Raw genomic sequence first — 20,527 nt, 5'->3', positions numbered from 1 at the left:
CCATTATACTAAAGTTATGGACTTCTTGGCTCCATTCACAGAGTACAAAGGTAAGCTACTTAATGTTAACAATTGATACTAGATTGTGACTTCTCTGTTCCGAATGCAACAAGATACAAAGATAACGTCAATGAAGGTGTTAATGGCGAGTCTGCAAGAACCAGGGCGTAGTGGGGATAGGCATTCAATCTGGCGTCTTCGGGATTTCGCGCGCAACGGAACACGAAGGTGAGGGAAAGATGTGTTAATGGTATGTGCGCTAGGGCCAGGGAGTAGTAGAGATAGTGATGGATATTGGAACTCTCAGTAGAATCCAAGAGAAGCAGCAGACAGCAAAGTGTTGGAAATGGTCTTGTGACGTGGAAGGCGCTCGCTGGTGACTTTATTACATGTATTTAATAAATAAAGCACCTTCAACAGTTTTGGGACTTCCACACCCCCCTTGGCTTAAACTTATGCCTGTAGTTCTTAATTCCCCTGCGAAGACTCTGTGCATTCTGTGTTAGTATCCCACTTTCACATTCACTCCCTACACACATGGGGCAATTTTAGAGGCCAATTAGCTGACAAACCAGCACGGTTTTGAGATGTGGAAGGAAACCAATGGACTAGGAGGAAACCAAAACAATCACAGGGAGAATGTGCAAATGGGGAGACAGACAGCACTTGAGATCAGGATTGATCCAAGGTCTGTGATGCTGCAGCTCGACCACTGTGCATTCATTGCCCATTCACCTTATCCATTCCTACTCAAGATTTTATAGAGTTCTAAGATCACACCTCAGCCTCCTGCACTCCAAGGAATATGTCCCAATAACAGATGTACTAGGGGATAGAGGACCTAGGATGACGGAGGAACTGAACGAAATTCACATTAGTCAGAAAATGGTGTTGGTAGATTGATGGGACTGCAGGCTGATAAATCCCCAGGGCCTGATGTTCTGCATCCCAGGATACTCCAGGAGGTGGCTCTAGAAATCGTGGACGCATTGGTGATAATTTTCCAATGTTCTATAGATTCTGGATCAGTTCATGTGGATTGAAGGGTAGATAATGTTATCTGGCTTTTTAAGAAAGGGAGAGAGAAAGCAGGGAATGACAGACCAGTTAGCCTGACATCAATGGCGGGGAAGATGCTGGAGTCGATTATTAAAGATGTAATAGCAGCGTATTTGGATAGCAGTAACAGGATTGGTCCAAGTCAGCATGGATTTACGAAGGGGAAATCATGCTTGACAAATATTCTGGAATCCGAGGATGTAACAAGTAAAATGGACAAGGGAGAGCCAGTGGATGTAGTATATCTGGACTTTCAGAAAGCCTTTGATAAAGTCCTACACAGGAGATAAGTGGGCAAAATTAGAGCACATGGTATTGGGGGTAGGGTATTAACATGGTTAGAAAATTGGTTGCAGACAGGAAACAAAGAGTCGGGATTAACGGGTCCTTTTCAGAATGGCAGGCAGTGACTAGTGGGGTGCCGCAAGGCTTGGGACCACAGCTATTTACAACATGCATTAATGATTTAGACGAAGAAATTAAAAGTAACAGCAGATTTGCAGATGACCCAAAGCTGGGTAGCAGTGTGAACTGTGAAGAGGATGCAGAGTGACTTTGAGCATAGACTTTTTAGCATTTCTGATGCTGCATTGCAGTATAGACTCTCATTTTCAGGTTTTTTTAAATCGGGGCCCATTGTGGGGTTGCATGTACAGCTTTAAGTACTCAAGTCCTTGAGACAGTCAAACCTGCCAGGAGATTCATTTAATATGTAGACAATGGAAAAACTCAAGATAATGTCTGTAACCTTAAATGTTCCATGTGGGTTCAGTAGCCATTTGCCACTGGCAATAATTTAATAGCTGCCAGAACTGATCCAGACAACGGTGCATAAATTCATTGTCAGTTAAGTGTTAATTTTGTGATGTTTGTTTTGCTTTCAGAACCTAGTACTAGGCATGTGGGTCCATCCTTATCAAACTTTAAGTACATTTCAGTTTGAAATAAATGGTGATCATACATATTTAAGTTTAGTACCTTAGGCTAATGAGGTCTTTTCTTTAGTACCTTAGGCTAATGAGGTCTTTTCTAATTCCATGATGTTCCAACAGAACTGGAAGTTGTTTGTTTGGGCACCTTTTTGATTGAGTTTTTATTTGTCTGGATTAGGTAACGGGATTTTATGTGAATGTACTAAATGCAGACGAGCGCCGGAGACTGTGTGAGAATGTTGCAGGGCATCTCAAGGATGCTCAGCTTTTCATTCAGAGAAGAATGGTGAGTTGAAGACTGAACAAGATGTTTTCTCAAGCTTTTCTTTGCTAATGTCACTTGTCAGAGAAATCCATACTTTAAATTCCTTAAGCATATTGAAAGTCTTGCTGGGTTATTGGTATATTCTGGGTTTCTTGCTCCATTGGTAATTTACCTAGGTCAGAAATCCTGGGCTCTTAAGTTTTTCTAAGAGGAAATTTAAATTAAAAGCAAATACAAAATACATTCTCTCCATTTTTTCTTCTGGCCTCTTCAGGGATCATTTACTAAAGGAGCTAAAGTGTAATTTTATACATTGATAGGCTGCCTTCACACAAAGTAAAATTGGACACTCGTTATTCAGGCAAAATGCTAGGAGTAATGTACTTTCACCATTGCAAGAAAAAGAACTTCATGTTACAACAAACATCATGTAGCACTGCCACCATTGGGGGAAGACGTGTGGGACAAAGTATTGATAGACTCTTAATTAAAATGGCCTGATGCTAAGATGGTAGAAGCAAAAGGTTTATAATTTTGCAGTATACTAATGTTGTTATCAAAATATGCTGTTATCATATCTGCTATGCTGTTATCATAAGATGCTACACTAATGGTGTTCTCATGGACATCGATCCGTCTTCTAATTTACATTCCTAGTCTTCAGTGATCACCTATAGGAAACTTGTTTTTAAAATAATTTGTCGTTAAGTTCTTAAATCTAATTTCTTTTTGTGGACTGCCATAATCTATGAAGAAACGGAGTAGAAATACTTTCAAAAATAAAAGCAAAGCTGGAAAATCCCGAGTCAGGCAACATCTGCGGGAAGAGAAACAATTAAGTTACAGGTTTCAGGCCATTCAGATTATTAAAGTTGGCATTTCAGTTTAAATGTTGAATTAAATGAAGATGAACATGGCTGTTAAAATAATTGCAAGAACTCAGCCTTTTCACAGAAAACCTAGCTCTGTCCTTCCCCCAACCTTAATGTTTTTATTTTTATGTCCAAAATTCCATCTGACAGGCTGCTAGCCTTGCAGTGATAAATATTATTTCTGGTCCAATTTCCAGAAGTGATGCTCTAATGTGCAGATGAATCAAATGGAAATTTATCAGGTCTGATTATCATAGTTCTTTTTTAAAAGTATGCAGTCTATGTGAGCTGAAGCCTGAAGTCCCACACCACCAGGTTCAGGAACTCTACTTTCCTACAATCATCAGGTTTTTGAACTGACTTGCACAGCCCTAATCCTACCCCTGCTACAATACTGCAGGCCACCTCTTGCACCACCATGGAGTTGATTCTAATTATTTTTGCACTAATATCTTGTTTTGCAGATTGTTTCTTTACACTGCCTTGTACAATTTATAGTATGTATTTTGTCTGTTTACTTGTCTTGATGCCATTGCAATCAAGTTTTATTATACCTGTACCTCACTATACCTGTGCAAATGACAAACTCTCCTCAACTTGATCTCTGTGCAAAGTCTTTAGCATAAAGAACTTTGAAGAGAAATTTAATGCAATTGGATGATCCTTTATGGAATGCTAATGCTACAGTATTTCTGATTATAGATGTTATCTTTGTAGGTGGATCTGTTGACAAAAGTGCATGTTGATTTTGGTGCACAAGTTTCCTCTTTGCTGGAGAAGCACAATGCTGCAAATCATCAGAAGGTACTTAATGTATTCTAATCTTTACATTTTAGAGATACAGCGTGGAAACATGCCCTTCGGCCCATCAAGTCAGCACCGACTAGTGATTCCTGCACACTAACACTAACCTACACATACTAGGGGCAATTTACAATTCTACCAAGTGTAGGAGGACCCACGCAGGTAAAGGGGAGAACATACAGATGGCACCCGTAGTCAGGATTGAACCCTGGTCTCTGGAGCTGTAAGGCAGCAACTCTACGGCTGTGCCACCGTGTTCTCTCTTGAAACTTGTTCATGATCAATTACAATTACCTAATCTGAGCATTAGCACAAAATTGGTATTAGTTTATCAAGGAAAATATTAAGGAAATTTCTTTGAGTATTAGAACATGGAGCAGAGCGGCACAAGAATAGGCGCATTGGCCCATAATGTCTGTGCCAAGTATGCCAAGACAAACTCTTGTCTGCCTGCATATATCCATATTTCCCTCCCTCCCCAATTCCCTGCATATGCCTATCCAAGAGTCTCTTAGGTGCCACTATCATATCTGCCGCAGCCACCACCCCTGGGATTCCTAACACTCACCACTGTCTGTTTTTGAAAAAAAAACTTGCCCCTCGCCTCCTTTTAAGCTTTGACCCTCCCATCCTAAAACTATTCCCTTTGGTATTTGATTTCTCCCTTGCTGAGAAAAAGGTTTTGTCTCTCCTATCAATGCCTCTCATAACTTTATAAACCTATCGGGTCTCCCTGCAACCATCTGCATTCCAGATAAAACAATTCATCTCTGTCCAGCCTATCCCTGTAGCTAATACCTACTCATCCAGGCAACATTGAATTCACCGATTTAGGTAATCTACCAACCTCACTCTTTGTGCCCCACCTGGATTTGTACCCAATTGTCTCCTTCCACCTACATTCCTTTTTTGGCTTCACAGTTCTCAACTCTTCTATCCTTAATCTCTATCTTTGGCCTTTGACAAGCCAACTACCTATCAAAAACATCCATCTGTGTCCATCTATCACTTACGAGGCAGTGTCCTACCTCTCCTCTCCAGTTTTGTCCGTCTCCCCCCCCCCCCCCCCCCCCCCAACACATTTGGTCTGAAGAAGGGTGCTAACCTGAAAACATCATGTTCTTCAGAGTTGCTGTCTAACCTACAGAGTTACTCCAACACTTTATTTTTCCATCTATTTTTTCAACATCCTTTGCACCCTTTCAAAAGCCTCCGCATGCTTCCTGTAATGGGCGACCAGAACTGCATGCAATACTCCGAATGCAGCCTAACCACAATCCTATGGATATTGAGTGACTTCTGAAGTGGAATTGATCTTGTTTTCAGCATCCTTGCATTGATGCTCTTTGATCAGAATCAGAATTACCTTTATTGTCATCCAAAAAAACAAGTCTTTTGGACGAGATTTCGTCACCCACAGTCCAACAGTAAGAGCAATAAAATAAGCAATTACACAACCACAAACCAACACAAAACAAAAAAAAAGAAACATCCATCACAGTGAGTCACAGTGACCTTCAATGTCTGATGGTTATAGATGTCACCACCCCTTCTACTGCAATTTGTTCTTTGCAATTATAACCCAGCAAGACAATGCCCAACTAGGTCTAAATATACACAGTGGCCATTTTTGTCAGATTCTTTAGAGAAACATGTTAGATATTGCCAATGGTGATCCAAGTAAATATGAGCCAGAAACTGAAAATTTCCCATGATGATCTTAAAATCTTGCCAAAAATTGTTTTAATGCTTGGATCTGAAATTGACCTTGGTGAAATAGGATTCCATAAATGATGTATGAAAAGGCATGGTAGAATTGTGATGTGGCCTCATTAACTTCCATCTCCAACAATAATGTAGTCGTAACTCTTTGTACTTTTCTATATGACAGAATGAGTAACTAGATGAAGTGGCATTTGGCTTGTCGCCTGTTCTTGTAGAAACTCTTTCTTCTATCTACTGGTTAATGGGCTCTGGAATATGTACTGCCTTTCCAACAAATGTCTTTCTAAAACCCATCAGGTTGTACTTCTAAGCTGTATTCTGGAAGGCTGTAGAATTTTTAACCATCAGTTTCTAGAAAATAAATGTGATTGCAGGGGAATGGAAGTTGTTGTAAAGTGTTTATTGGTCGCACATTGGCTTTACTCGTTCCAACATTGACCAATAAATTGACACAACCCATACTATCTTGGACAACATAAACAGTAAAATTCTTAGGATATCAGGAAATTGAAGCTTTACAAGTTGTTTAATGTAAAATTAAGTACAAGGATGGCATTATGACTACGCTAATAGACAAGCCAGATACAGATACTAGTCCAGATAGAGATTTAAAGTTGTGATAGCTGGTACATTTAAATTCACTCACTTGGGCAGATTCGGGGATTTAGAGGCTAGTATCATTAAACCACGAGATTGTCATAAAACAAATTCATCATTGTCTTTGAGGCAAGCAAATTTACTATCCTTACACAATCTGGCCAATGTGTGATTCTAGACTTGACTCTCATCTTGCTTCTGAAACATCCTAAGAAGCCACTCAATTTGAGGGGAATTGATATTGAGTATGCTTTTCCAGCGCCCATATTCTGGGAATGAAGAAGTTAAAAGTGGTGTCATCAAATGGTTTGTTTGTACTTATGAATGATTCCTAACATTAGATATATTCTTTTGCAGACAGTGATCAAAACATATTCTCGTCATGCATCTGATTGCGGTGCAACTTCTGAGAAGTCTAATCTGTGATAAGTTGAATTGAATGTGCATTGCCACTTTTTTCTGCATTCTTCTTGATACAAAAACGTCCAGACCAAAATTAACTGCAATTATTAACTGATTATACTGATTAGCTCTGAAGTTCAAATCTCTTCATAACTGAAGAATTTTCCTCAATTGTTTGTTTGAGAAAAAAATCTCTGATGGCTGCTTGTATTTGAAACCAATCTTATATGTTCCCTTCTTTCCTGCTCTACGGTTTTCCCCATTTGCATTTGCAAGAACAGTTCCTTACCGGCCTCCTATTTAAGTTGTACGGTTCTAAAGATGAAACTTGTCATAAACTCAAAATTTAGTTAAATGCTGCCTTGCTGATTTGGGGTATGGTGATGTTAAAGTTTCATAACAAGCAGTTGTCATTGAACTGGCTCTTCTATAATTCTACTAAATGCCTACAGTAATTATTGAAGATTGTTCTCCTTTAATGTTAACATTTATACTTTGCACCTACGTTAAGATTTCTAAGTCTAACTCTAATGCCTAGCTTCTGTGCCTTTGTTCTTGCATTGACATCCACAAGTCGTCATGCTGCACAAATGCAGCACTTTAAGTCATTAGACAATAATGATTTTAATAACATGGAAAGTGGGCTATTGGAGAAAGGAAGTTCAAATTGAGCACCTAATCTTTTTTGCTCATATTATCATAAATACTTAAACTGAACTCTCACTGACAGATTGAGTTTCAAGTCTTGTGTGAATGACTTAAGTACAACCATTTATTCCACTTGCACTCATTTTTTTTGATGTAACATCTTTACTGACTTTAATTTTCCTTTAGTTTCACAATGCTCATTTGAGATTTCAATTTGATCTTTTGTGTTACATGTTCTTGACTAATTTGAATTTGATTCCTTTTGACGTGTTCATGTTTAATTTCCAATTAAAGTGATCAATGCTGAATTTGTTTTCTTTTGAGTGTTTTGCACATGGTTTTCCACAGATGCCTCTGCATCTGTATTCCATTACATTATGTATTTTCAGATAACAGGATTTTAATTTGTTTTACCTAGTGCTAATATAATACCATATCTGATAGCAGTCACCACACTTCCCATATGTAATGTTAAAGATGTTAATTATTTTTAAAGCTGTTTTCTTGGCATGGTCATCAAATTGCTCTTCCAAAAAATTGATGACTAGCTAACTGTGAAAATAGTTCCATCTTGCCCCATCTGAAATGTAAATTGACCGACAAAGTAGTAATCAGTTTCCAGCAAAAACTACAATCGATTGAATGCTTCTTCATGAATTTGACACTTAAAGCAACCTCTTCAATGAGAAACTTGGTGTAGTATTTTAGTGTTTTGGATAAATCAAATGAGGCACATGGTGAAATAATCCTATTTTACTTACATGAAAGAAATATTGGCCTGAATACTCCCTTTCTCAAATAGTATTAGGGTAACTTTTTAATGTAGCTGAGACTTTGGAAAGTTCATCATTGAAGTTCATTACATGATGAAATATGGAATTCCATCCATCCCCAAGATCCGACAGAAATGCTTCAACAATTGGCAGCGCAGTGGCGTCATGATAGATTTGCTGTCTCTTGGTGCCAGAGACATGGGTTTGATCCAGATCCAGGTGTTGTCTGTGTGGAGATTGCACATTCCCCCTGTGGCTGTGTTTTTTCTCCGGGTGCTCCAGTTCTCTCCCACATAAAAAGATGTGAGGGCTTGTAGGTTATTTGGCCTTCGTAAATTTCATCGACTTGGGAGTAGACGAGTAAGTGGGATGATATAGAAGTAATGTGAATGGGTGATTAATGATCGGTGATTTGTGGTTCTATGTTGTCTCTCTAAACTAAATTGATTAAACATTGCCATCAAGCTATTCAAAAACTTAAATTTTACATTTTGTAGAATTAATATAATTCAAATTTAACAATTCTTAAAAAAACCTTAAATCTTTGCAACCATTTCCTTTCTATTGAAATGAATTTATGAAACATGCATCTGCTTCATGCCCGGAGTTCCATGTTTGTACGTGGTTATTTATGTAAGAGTCTTGAATATCCTAAGAAGAGGGAAGTACTGGCGATTCTATTTGGAAATCCCAAAATGTCTTGTACTGAGAATGGAAAACCAATGTGCCAAATGGTCCATCTGGGATTCTGGTATTTCAAGCTTTAATGGTGTAGGAAGTCAAGGACAAAGACTTGCTTTTACTTAGTGCCTTTCATAGTCCATGGATGTTGCATGTGCACATCAGATGCTTTTGAAATGTGGGTTCCCTTGTACACAGGACCTTGCTTGTTTATGGCAAACTCTCATAATTGGCAATATGCCAACAATTGCTGATTAGTAATTATCGAAATGGTGATTGAAAGAAATTGAAAAGGACATCTTCAGAGGAATATCACAGATATTTTGTGATCATCTAAGAAAATATGCATGAGTTCTTTTATTTGCTGAAGGAAAGATGACCTAAAGGAGTTTAATAGGCTTGATGTGGCCTGCAAATCCTGCCCCACCTCCTTCTCCCCACCCTAGTACTGTTCCTGTGTAAGCATTTGGCTTTTGTATTGTCATTGACTGTCACTGTCTGAAAGACTTCTCGATTGTCTCTCATAGATGTCATTTGACCATTGTCAACGCAGTTTCTAAATCTGTTTCCCTGTAATTTATATTTTTGTTCTCTTTTGTCACCCACCCTTGTGATTGGCAATTTACATTGCACATCTTTGAGATGTGGGAGAAAACTGGAACACAGGAAACCCAGTTAGAGAACATATAAACTCTGCACAGTATCTTTTGGTCAAGACTGAATCCAGCTCCCTAGTTGTGCAGTAACAACAATATCCACTGTTTAGTTTATTATCACATGTACCGAGCTACAGTGAAAAGCTTTTGCTGCACGTTGACCAGTGAGCAGAAGGACTACACATGATTACAATCGAGCCATCCACAGTGCACAGATACAAGATAATGGGAATAATGTTTGGTGCAAGGTAAAGTCCGATCAAAGACAGTCCAAGGGTCACCAATGAGCGTTTCTCAGCCAGGAATCCCCGTAACCTTAGGGTTCCGCGAGAGGTCGCTAGGAGTTCCGAGCCGTCGAGCTGAAACTTTAATAAATGCGCTCTCTCCCCCACCCCCACCGGGACGACCGGCACCCTGTCCCGGCGTGCCCCACGCCTGACCTTCCTCCTGTGGTCCATTGCGGCGACAGAGGGTCAAACAAGGTGGCTGCCGAGCTGCCGCTGCAGGAGAGGTTTCCACCCAACGTGTCCACGGCTCACTGGCTGACGCAATGGCTGCCAAGGTGAGTGGCTCCCTCTCCCCTTTCCTCTCCCCCTCACCTGAGCACAGCCCTGGGGGACAATCCCCAGCCGCCAATGGGTGCACGGATCGTCAGTTGGGGGAGGGTTGCCGGGCCCGCAGGAGAGGCTTGCACCCAACGGGGATTGCCGCGCCTGCAGGAGAGGTTTGCACGGAGGGTTTCGTTTTATTTGTTTAAGTGTTATTTATCAAGTTAATAAAGATATATAATTTTTATGTAGGGGTTTCCTGAGACATGAAAATTATTTCAAGGGTTCCGCAAGGGTAAAAAGGTTGAGAAAAGCTGAGGTTGAAAGTAGTTCAGGACTGCTCTCTGGTTGTTGTGAGGATGGTTCAGTTGCCTGATAACAGCTGGGAAGAAACTGGTGCATGCCTTTCAAAAAATTCAAATAAGGAGCATTTCATTTTAAATTTACTGTAACTAAAGCAAAAATGAGCTGCATTCACCTCATTTAGGTGGCACAAACTGCTGTGAAAAATACATCTGGCCCTGTGGCATGGCATTCGTCTGCAATGTCAGACAAGTCCTGTGAGGAGGGTTTTCTACGAAGCTCTGATGTGAGTACAGTATGATTCAGTGCCATCTGAAAGATGGCTTCAATGACCACAGTATCTAGTACTGCCCTGAAATGTGTAGATTTTCATGCTTTAATCTTAGCCATTGAATCCACAGACAATTGCATCCAACAAAACTTCAAAGACAGGCAATCTAAAGCTCATGGTTACATTTGCAAACTAAACAAAATTATTTAACTAAGCCACCACCAGTCAAGACTCATTCTCCAGTGTTAATGTAATTGCAGTATGAGTGAGTTGTGAGTAAATTTTCATGTGTATGGAATATTTGGATCTCTGGATGGAGGGGTGAGGTTAAAGGATTTGTTGCAGTTTTTGCTCTTTCAATAACGCAGAGGGACGCAGCAAGGTTATCAAGCTTCATTGAGTATTCAGGTTCCTTGATTGAAAAGGATGGGCTAAAACGTCAAAAACCCAATGTTCCAAGCAAACCAAAAACAAGAGTCATGAGTATAGAAGTTGGGAGGTCATGTTGCAGTTATAAAATATTGGTGAGGCCACATTTAGAGAATTGTGTTCAGTTCTGGGCACCATTTCCAGGAAAGATGCTGTCAAGCTGGAAAGGGAGTAGAGAAGATTTAAGATGTTGACTGGACTCGAGGGCCTGATCTATATGGAGAGGTTGAGCAAGTTAGGACTCTATTCGATGGAGCGCAGGAGGATGAGAGGTGATCATATAGGGGTGAACAAAAACATGAGAGGAATAGATCAGTTAGACGCACAGAATCTCTTGCCCAGTGGAAGGGAATTGAGAACTAGAGGACATTGGTTTAAGGTATGTCTGAGGGTCTGAGAAAGATTTAATAGGAAACTGAGCAGTAACTTTTTTACCCAAAGGTTGGTGGGTGTAAGGAACAAGCTGCCGGAGGAGGCAGGTACTTTCACAACATTTGTGAAACATTTAAACAGGTATATGGAAAGATACGGATATGGGCTAAATGCAGGCAGGTGGGACTAGAGTAGATGGGACATGTTGGTCGGTGTGGGCATATTGGGCCGAAGGACCTGTTTCCGTGCTCTATGACTGACTCTAAATAGAATGGAGATGATCAAGGACCTTATCAATGTCAGTGGAGTGGAATCCTTGTCAGAGAAAAATGGAAGATGAAGCTCTAATATCAAAAAGACTTTACTCCTAAGAGTGCAGGAAGCTGTGGAGTGATCTTATAGATGTGTATAAAATCATGAGGGGAATAGTTAGAATGAATGCAGTCTTGTTCCTAAAGTAGGGGAACGGAAAACTAATGGCATAGGTTTAAGATGAGAAGGGCAACCTTTTCAGAGGGTGGTACATGTATGGAATTCCCAGCTGTTATCAGGCAACTTAACCATCATATCGACAACTAGAGAGCAGTCCTGAGCTACTGTCTACTTCACTTGAGACCCTCGGACTACCTCTAATCGGACTTTACTGGACCTTATCTTGCACTAAATGTTTTTCCCTTTATTGCGTATCTGTACACTGTGGATGGCTTGATTGTAAACATGTATAGGAAAGAACTTCAGATGCTGGTTTAAATTGAAGAAAGACACACGATGCTGGAGTAACTCAGCGGGACAGGCAACATCTCTGGAGAGAAGGAATGGGTGACGTTTCGGGTCTAGACCCTTCTTCAGACTGATGTCAGGGGAGTACAGAGGTAAAAATGTAGTCGGAGATACATGTAAACATGTATAGTCTTTCAGCTGATTGGTTAGCATGCAACATAAGCTTTTCACTGTACCTTGGTACACATGACAAACTAAACAAAACAAAATCTGAGTAGGAGAAGAACTTTAAGGGTAAGAATGGAATTAGCCTGGGAAAGCGGTATTAGTGAGAATAAGAGCAGCATAGACGTGTCCTGGGTAAACATCCAAGGCTATGAAAAAGGGAGGAGAGGTGGGACTGAAATAATGTTCTACATAAACACTCAATTAGATAAACATAGCAATGATCTATTTGTGTTCTTGCACCAGGAATGGAGCTGGGAATTTGTTCAATGCAAGAACGTGTTCAGTCAGGTGGGAGAAGGGAGACCTGGGAGACCATAAGAAGTGAAGTGAAACTACATGTCCATGGTAAAATGCTGATTTTTAGAAGCAGGAAGAAGTCACTATTAAAATGTTGAGAGTTGTAGATGTAGGAAAGAGCAGACTGGACAACAAGAGGTATATATAAGAAAATAACTGCAGATGCTGGTACAAATCAATTTATTCACAAAATGCTGGAGTAACTCAGCAGGTCAGGCAGCATCTCGGGAGAGAAGGAATGGGTGACGTTTCGGGTCGAGACCCTTCTTCAGACAGGTATATGTTGGGGTCAAACAATAACAAGCCAGTAAGAAAAGAACAGGCTGAAACTAAGGTAGTCATTTGCCTATCTTGGGAATGTGACAGACGGATATCTTGGAAAATGATGGGATTGGAGGCTGGGGATGGAAAATCATACAGAAGAGGATATCTGTAAATGTGAATCTTTGGAATCCTCTAATAAATTGCTTCAGTTTTTTTTAATGATTCCATTTTGTGTACCTTTAAGGCTAGGACCAATGGATTTTGGGGGATAGGAATAGGGTGGGCAAGTAAATGTGGAAGTTCAGCCATTTTCTTATTTCATATACTTCAGGGAAATATCAGATACAAATTATTTCTGCTGCAAATTATTTTGGAGACATCACTTCCAAAGATACATCTGGTGAAGTTGTATAATGCCACTACAGTTTGAGAAACTTGGGACTATTTTGTGTGTAAAGTATGTTTATTTTTTATGACCCAGCATATCTACACTAAATGAGAATTTTCAATGCACTGCATACGATCTTTATAGACAATAGACAGGTGCAGGAGTAGGCCATTCGGCCCTTCGAGCCAGCACAACAATTCAATGTGATCATGGCTGATCATTCTCAATCAGTACCCCGTTCCTGCCTTCTCCCCATACCCCCTGACTCCGCTATCCTTAAGAGTTCTATCTAGCTCTCTCTTGAATGCATTCAGAGAACTGGCCTCCACTGCCTTCTGAGGCAGAGAATTCCACAGATTTACAACTCTGACTGAAAAAGTTTTTCCTCATCTCCGTTCTAAATGGCCTACCCCTTATTCTTAAACTGTGGCCCCCGGTTCTGGACTCCCCCAACATTGGGAACATGTTTCCTGCCTCTAACATGTCCAACCCCTTAATAATATTATATGTTTCGATAAGATCCCCTCTCATCCTTCTAAATTCCAGTGTATACAAGCCTAGTCGCTCCAGTCTTTCAACATATGACAGTCCCGCCATTCCGGGAATTAACCTAGTAAACCTACATTGCACGCCCTCAATAGCAAAAATATCCTTCCTCAAATTTGGAGACCAAAACTGCACACAGTACTCCAGGTGCGGTCTTACTCGGGCCCTATACAACTGCAGAAGGACCTCTTTGCTCCTCTACTCAACTCCACTTGTTATGAAGGCCAACATTCCATTGGCTTTCTTCACTGCCTGCTGTACCTGCATGCTTCCTTTCAGTGACTGATGCACTAGGACACCCAGATCTCGTTGTACGTCCCCTTTTCCTAACTTGACACCATTCAGATAATAATCTGCCTTCCTATTCTTACCACCAAAGTGGATAACCTCACACTTATCCACATTAAACTGCATCTGCCATGCATCCGCCCACTCACAAAACCTGTCCAAGTCACCCTGCAACCTCATAGCATCTTCCTCACAGTTCACACTACCACCCAGCTTTGTATCATCTGCAAATGTGCTAATGGTACTTTTAATCCCTTCATCCAAGTCATTAATGGGTATTGTAAATAGCTGCGGTCCCAGCACCGAGCCTTGCGGTACCCCACTAGTCACTGCCTGCCATTCTGAAAGGGACCCATTTATCCTCGCTCTTTGCTTTCTGTCTGCCAACCAATTTTCTATCCATGTCAGTACCCTACCCCCAATACCATGTGCTCTAATTTTGCCCACTAATCTCCTATGTGGGACCTTGTTGAAGGCTTTCTGAAAGTCGAGGTACACCACATCCACCGGCTCTCCCCTGTCAATTTTCCTAGTTACATCCTCAGAATTCCAGAAGATTAGTCAAGCATGATTTCCCCTTCGTAAATCCATGCTGACTCGGAACGATCCTATTACTACTATCCAAATGCTCTGCAATTTTGTCTTCTATAATTGACTCCAGCATCTTCCCCACCACTGATGTCAGACTAACTGGTCTATAATTTCCCGTTTTCTCTCCCTCCTTTCTTAAAAAGTGGGACAACATTAGCTACCCTCCAATCCACAGGAACTGAACCTGAATCTATAGAACATCTATAGATTACTGGATGAAACCCTTGGTTTTATTCGCACTGAAGAATGACATAAACTTGAAGCAATTAAGTGTTGTAAATAATGGGTTTTAAAGGCAAGAATCATCGAATCAGTGAGAGGGGTAGAAAATGACTGCGAACAGAAGCAAAATAAAAGGGAAAATTGATGGGAAGAAGACAACAACAATGTTATTTGTTATTAATTGGTTTTATTTTGTACACATCAAAAACTAATTCCATTGACTAATTCCATTGAATAATTCATTTTAAAAAAACAATTTGGGTCTTGATTTTCCCGCGAAAATCTAAGAATAGCCTTACTATCAAAGTAGAACATTGCAATCTTTAATGGGAAGCGGCATAGTTTATCAGAGTCCTCTGTAACCATTTCTTTAACCTGAATACATGAGTGTAAAATCCATATTTCCCTGCTCTGTCACATCCTTCTCCCCAAGAAACTATTCCCATCAGGTACCACCGATTATCTTCGGGATTCTATATCATGGACAAAAAGAATAATCTTTAATGTACATCAGAGAGATGGGAACTATTACTGCATAATCTAGATACATATGAAGATAACAATATTTATCTGGTAGTTTCCAGTGGACTGGAGTGTAGCTAATGTTACTCCACTTTTTAAGAAATGAGGGAGAGAGAAAATGGTGAATTATAGACCAGTTAGCCTGACATCAGGAGTGGGGAAGATGCTCGAATCTATTATTAAATATGTAATAGCAGCGTATTTGGAAAGCAGTGACAGGATCGGTCAAAGTCAGCATGGATTTATGAAGGGGAAATCATGCTTGACTAATCTTCTGGAATTTTTTGAGGATGTAACAAGTAGACTGGATAAGGGAGAGACAGTGGATGTGGTGTATCTGAACTTTCAAAAAGCCTTTGACACGGTCCCACATAAGAGATTAGTGTGCAAAATTAGAGCGCATGCTATTAAGGGTAGCATATTGACATGGACAGAGAACTGGTTGGCAGACAGGAAGCAAAGAGTAGGAATTAACAGGTCCTTTTCAGAATGGCAGGCAGACTACGGGATGCCGTAAGGCTCGGTGTTGGGACCCCAGTTATTTACAATATATATTATTGATTTAGATGAGGGAATTAAATGTAATATCTCCAGGTTTGCGGATGACGCAAAGCTGGGTAGCAGTGTGAGCTGCCAGGAGGATGCTATGAGGCTGCAGGGTGACTTGGATAGGTTGAGTGAGGTGGCAGGTGCAGTATATAATGTGGATAAATGTGAGCTTATCCACTTTGATAGCAAGAACAGGAAGGCAGATTATTATCTGAATGGTTAGAAAAAAGGGAGGTGTAACGAGACCTGTGTGTGCTTGTACATCAGTCACTGAAAATAAGCATGCAGGTACAGCAGGCAATGAAGAAAGCTAATGGCATGTTGGCCTTCATTGCGAGAGGATTTGGGTTTAGGAGCAAGAATGGCCTACTCCTGCAGTTGTACAGGTCGCTGGTGAGACCGCACTTGGAGTATTGTGTGCAATTTTGGTCTCCTAATTTGAGGAAGGATATTCTTGCTACTGAGGGAGTGCAACGTCGGTTCAGGGGGTTAATTCCCGGGATGGCGGGACTGACATATGATGAAAGAATGGGTTGACTGGGCTTGCATTCACTGGAATTTAGAAGGATGAGAGGGGATCTTATAGAAACATATAATATCCTTAAAGGATTGGACAGGCTAGATGCAGGAAAGGTTGTTCACAATGTTGGGGGAGTCCAGAACCAGGGATCACAGTTTCAGAATAAGGGGTAGGCCATTTAGGACTCAGATGAGGAAAAACCTTTTCACCCAGAGTTGTGAATCTGAGGCCAATTCACTGGTGTTTTCAAGAGAGAGTTAGAATTGGCTCTTAGGGCTAAAGGTATCGAGGGATATGGGGAAAAAGCAGGAATGGGGTACTGCTTTTAGATGATCAGCCATGATCATATTGAATGGTGGTGCTGGCTCGAAGGGCCGAATGGCCTACTCCTGCACCTATTTTTCTATGTTTTTATCAAACCTGAGTGCAAAGGGGAAGGTCAATTCTGGCGAGTGAAAGGAAACAGATCAAATATATACCATCAGGTGAAGGAAAGATCAACGTCGACCCAAACGTGTGATGATAAAGAATAATGGCAATCTAGGATGGAATATCACCCCTGGGAAATGGGGAAAAGAGTGACAACCAAGCTGGCAGGTAAAAGGAAATGGTAATATCAAACATAAAAAGCAAAGGGAATTTGACCCCTTTGGCTTATCTCAGATGAATCTTCTGTGCTTGAGCATAAGTATTACTCCAAGTTCATTGAATCAACACTACAGAATGAAGACAGAGGAGTAATATCAACTACAGACTGTGACATGAAAGGAAAGGAACAACCATATTTCAGATTATGTTTCATCAAGGCCCCATGTAATTACTATAAGATGCCTCTACTCTTGCACTCAAATCCTTTTGCATTAAAATCCATTTATCTTCCTAATTGCTTGATGTTGTTTTAGGTTAACTTTCTCTGATTTTTGTATGACATTCATATCATTCTGAACACCAACCTTTTAATCTTTAGCTTTTAAAAAAACAAATTTTATCCATTGGCTCCACTAAAGGGAATGAACTCATATTATGTTCCATTTGCCCATTCACTTAGCATTAGCATCTTGCTCACAGCCGACATTGGCAAGGGACTTTAAACTTAAAAGTACACATGTGGTACAGGGAAAAATGGGAACAGGTGAAATATTATTTTGGGTAAATATGAATTGACGGAGTGAGGGAGAAGGTTAAAAGAATACAGATGGATGCAAAAGGATTTGGTCAAGATATATTTCCATACTTCCAAGAGCACTTTATAAAACAAAGAATTATAAAAATATTAAACATTTACCTTCATTACAAAAGGACCACCACTGTCCCCCTCACAAGCATCTCCATGTTCCTTCTCTTCTTCACTAAAACCTACAGAGAACAAAAAATAGATTATTTTATATTTTAAAAAGGTGATGTTGTGGTGATCGAACAGCCCTTAGGTATTGTGTACTCTTCATCATTCTACCATAGCTCTGTGTTCCTGCCTCACACCCATCTCAACCATTATGCTCATCACATCCTTAATGAAGTGAATGTAAAGGACACATTCCAATCCGTCATATTGCCTCCATAGGAACATTTTAATTGTCTTCTTTGTGTACACTGTTATTCCCACCTTCACTTTCCCTTCATTTTTTGTCCAACCATCCAATTTCTCTGCTTCCCCTTTTTCAGTCTATCCATTTTTCATTATCACCACAGTTTTCTTCACCTTCTTTTGCTGCTTCCCAGTACCCTGCCTTTTTGAATAATTTACTCAACCACCTCCTCACCATTTCCATTTTCACTTTTCATCTTCACTCTAACTCCCCCTCCCACTCCCAGTCTGACCTTTCTGTCATGAGCCTCCTCCAGTGTCATAGTGAGGCCCATCGCAAATTGGAGGAACATCACCTCATATTTCGCTTGGGCAGCTTACAGCCCAGTGGTATGAACATTGACTTCTCTAACTTTAGATAGCTCCTCTGTCCCTTTCTTCCCCTCCCCCTTCCCAGTTCTCCCACTGTCTTCCTGTCTCCACCTATATCCTTTCTTTGACCCGCCTCCCCTGACATCAGTCTGAAGAAGGGTCTCAACCAGAAACGTCACCCATTCCTTCTCTCCCGAGATGCTGCCTGACCCGCTGAGTTACTCCAGCATTTTGTGATACCTTCACTCTACCTTATCACTATCCTTCTCCCATCTTCAATATCATCTTCATTCTTAATCGTACATCCTCGTCACTCACTATCTACTAATAATAATTTACATTGTAGTAACGTGTACATTTTAGAGATACCGTGTACATTTTGAGGTAGGAAAGGAATGTTTTAAAGGAAGGAATAATGATGGGTATGGAAATATATTTTAATTCGATTTTTCTTGCTTTCTATTAAAACAAGAAAAAAATGTTAGCTTGTTTAAAAAAAAAAAGCAGTCGCCAAAAAATTACTTATTAACTGTGCTCCAGATTAGGAGTAAGAGACTGGAAGTAGATGTGATCCTTTGGGTAATAGTTTCATCAACTGACCTCGGGATTATACTGTGATTGGGTCAACTCTTGCCTGACTGCTCTCTACAGTCAATCGATGAAAAAAATCCCATCCCTGTTAATTTTCTGCCCTATATAGAGGGGTTTATTCCCTTTCTCCTTCCTCCACACCTTACACCTTTGATGTTGGTTGAGGGTTGCCCCAATGTTGAGATACAAATTCAGCTATTGACTTATGGTTCAGGAGTGTCTCCAAGCGGCTTTGTTTTCGATTTAGCAGTTAGGATTTTGTTGGCCTTTCAAGATAGATGGAAGGAACATGAAACCTAGTTTATGAAATAGAGAGATAATGCAGGGCGTGCTTGAAATTAGAGAAAGCACGTTCATACCGCTGGGTTGTAGGCTGCCCAAGTTTATTATTACTCACCAGCACAGAACATGTTGTGTGTCACTTTAATGCTGGTAGAATCCTTGCAGATTTGATGTTCGACGACAGGAAGCTGAATCTGCTGTAGCACCAGAGGGCTCAGGGAACCTGTATTCACAAAGGATTCAGCCAGATTTCCCCAACCTGTGACCCGACCTTTGTGCTGAGTGCGTAGCAAACTGGAAACAATGGAGAAAAAAAAAGAGACCACTCCTTTGTGATTGAAAATAACCCAGGAATTACATTTATACTCTCTGCCTTGACCAACAGTCCATTTGCTTTGCTTTCTCTTTGGGAAGCATTACATGTAGACTAAGCTGACAATCTGATCCATTCCCATCACAAACATACATTTTTCAGTTCGATCTCCTCTCTTCATTACATTTGCATCTCACTGGAACTTCTGGAGATTTCTGGGATAAATAAGCAAAGCCTTGGGAAGATTGATGTGGGATAATCTACAATGCAGAACTTCCAACCGCTTGTCCCATTAATTCTCCATTTCACTTCCATTCCAACTCAGTCTTCATCTCCAATGAGGCCCATAAAAAAGGTTTAAGGGAAAGCAGCTCATCTTCCTTCCAGGTACCCGCTATATCCTTGCCGGTGAATTCAACAATTTCAGATAACCAGATTTTTCTGTTTGTGTACTGGCCAGTTCTGATGGATATTCATTATTCACATTCTTTCTTTTTCTGCAGATACTACACGAACTGACGAGTATTGATTAGGATGGGTGTCACAGATTATGGGGAGAAGGCAGGAGAATGGGGTTAGGAGGGAGAGATAGATCAGCCGTGATTGGATGGCGGAGTAGACTTGATGGGCCGAATGGCCTAAATTCTACTCCTATTTCTTATGAGTACTTCCTGCATTTTCTTTTATTTAAGATTCCAAGTAACTGCTCTGCATCTCACCCTTCCAGCTTGTTTTAGTTTACTCTCTCTATTGCCCTCGTTCATCTTCTATTTACACTCCTTCAGATAGGTCAGCTAAAATTGAGAGATATTCATATCCTTTTCCCAAATAACACCAAAAGCAATTACGAAAATGGACAAACTTAATCTCCAAGCACCACGTACACCCTACCTGTTCTCCCAATCCCTTACCCACTTTGTAACTTTAAAACTTGCTTGGGTTCTGAATAGCCATCTCATTTGCTATATGTAC

The 20,527-nt window shown here is 40.5% G+C and overlaps 2 protein-coding genes across 2 annotated transcripts in view; one reads left to right on the top strand and one right to left on the bottom strand.

Annotated features, from left to right (window-relative positions):
- The window catches only part of cat (catalase), a 41,487-nt gene extending 33,897 nt beyond the window's left edge, over positions 1-7,590 (top strand). The window contains exons 11-13 of the mRNA XM_078415090.1: positions 2,170-2,277; positions 3,846-3,932; positions 6,612-7,590. Of these exons, the coding sequence (XP_078271216.1) occupies positions 2,170-2,277; positions 3,846-3,932; positions 6,612-6,680 (264 nt within the window). The 3' untranslated portion in view covers positions 6,681-7,590. The remainder of the gene's footprint in view (positions 1-2,169; positions 2,278-3,845; positions 3,933-6,611) is intronic.
- Positions 7,591-15,047: 7,457 nt separating this feature from the next.
- The window catches only part of f2 (coagulation factor II (thrombin)), a 50,151-nt gene continuing 44,671 nt past the window's right edge, over positions 15,048-20,527 (bottom strand). Inside the window, exons 12-14 of the mRNA XM_078415089.1 lie at positions 19,358-19,536; positions 17,758-17,828; positions 15,048-15,354 (exon numbers count right to left, since the gene is read on the bottom strand). Coding sequence (XP_078271215.1) covers positions 15,205-15,354; positions 17,758-17,828; positions 19,358-19,536 — 400 coding nt within the window. The 3' untranslated portion in view covers positions 15,048-15,204. The remainder of the gene's footprint in view (positions 15,355-17,757; positions 17,829-19,357; positions 19,537-20,527) is intronic.

This window comes from Rhinoraja longicauda, chromosome 18, assembly GCF_053455715.1.
Source record: "Rhinoraja longicauda isolate Sanriku21f chromosome 18, sRhiLon1.1, whole genome shotgun sequence".
NCBI lineage: Eukaryota > Metazoa > Chordata > Chondrichthyes > Rajiformes > Arhynchobatidae > Rhinoraja > Rhinoraja longicauda.
Note: the sequence above shows the minus strand (reverse complement) of the source record. Positions and strands in the feature narration are given on the sequence as shown.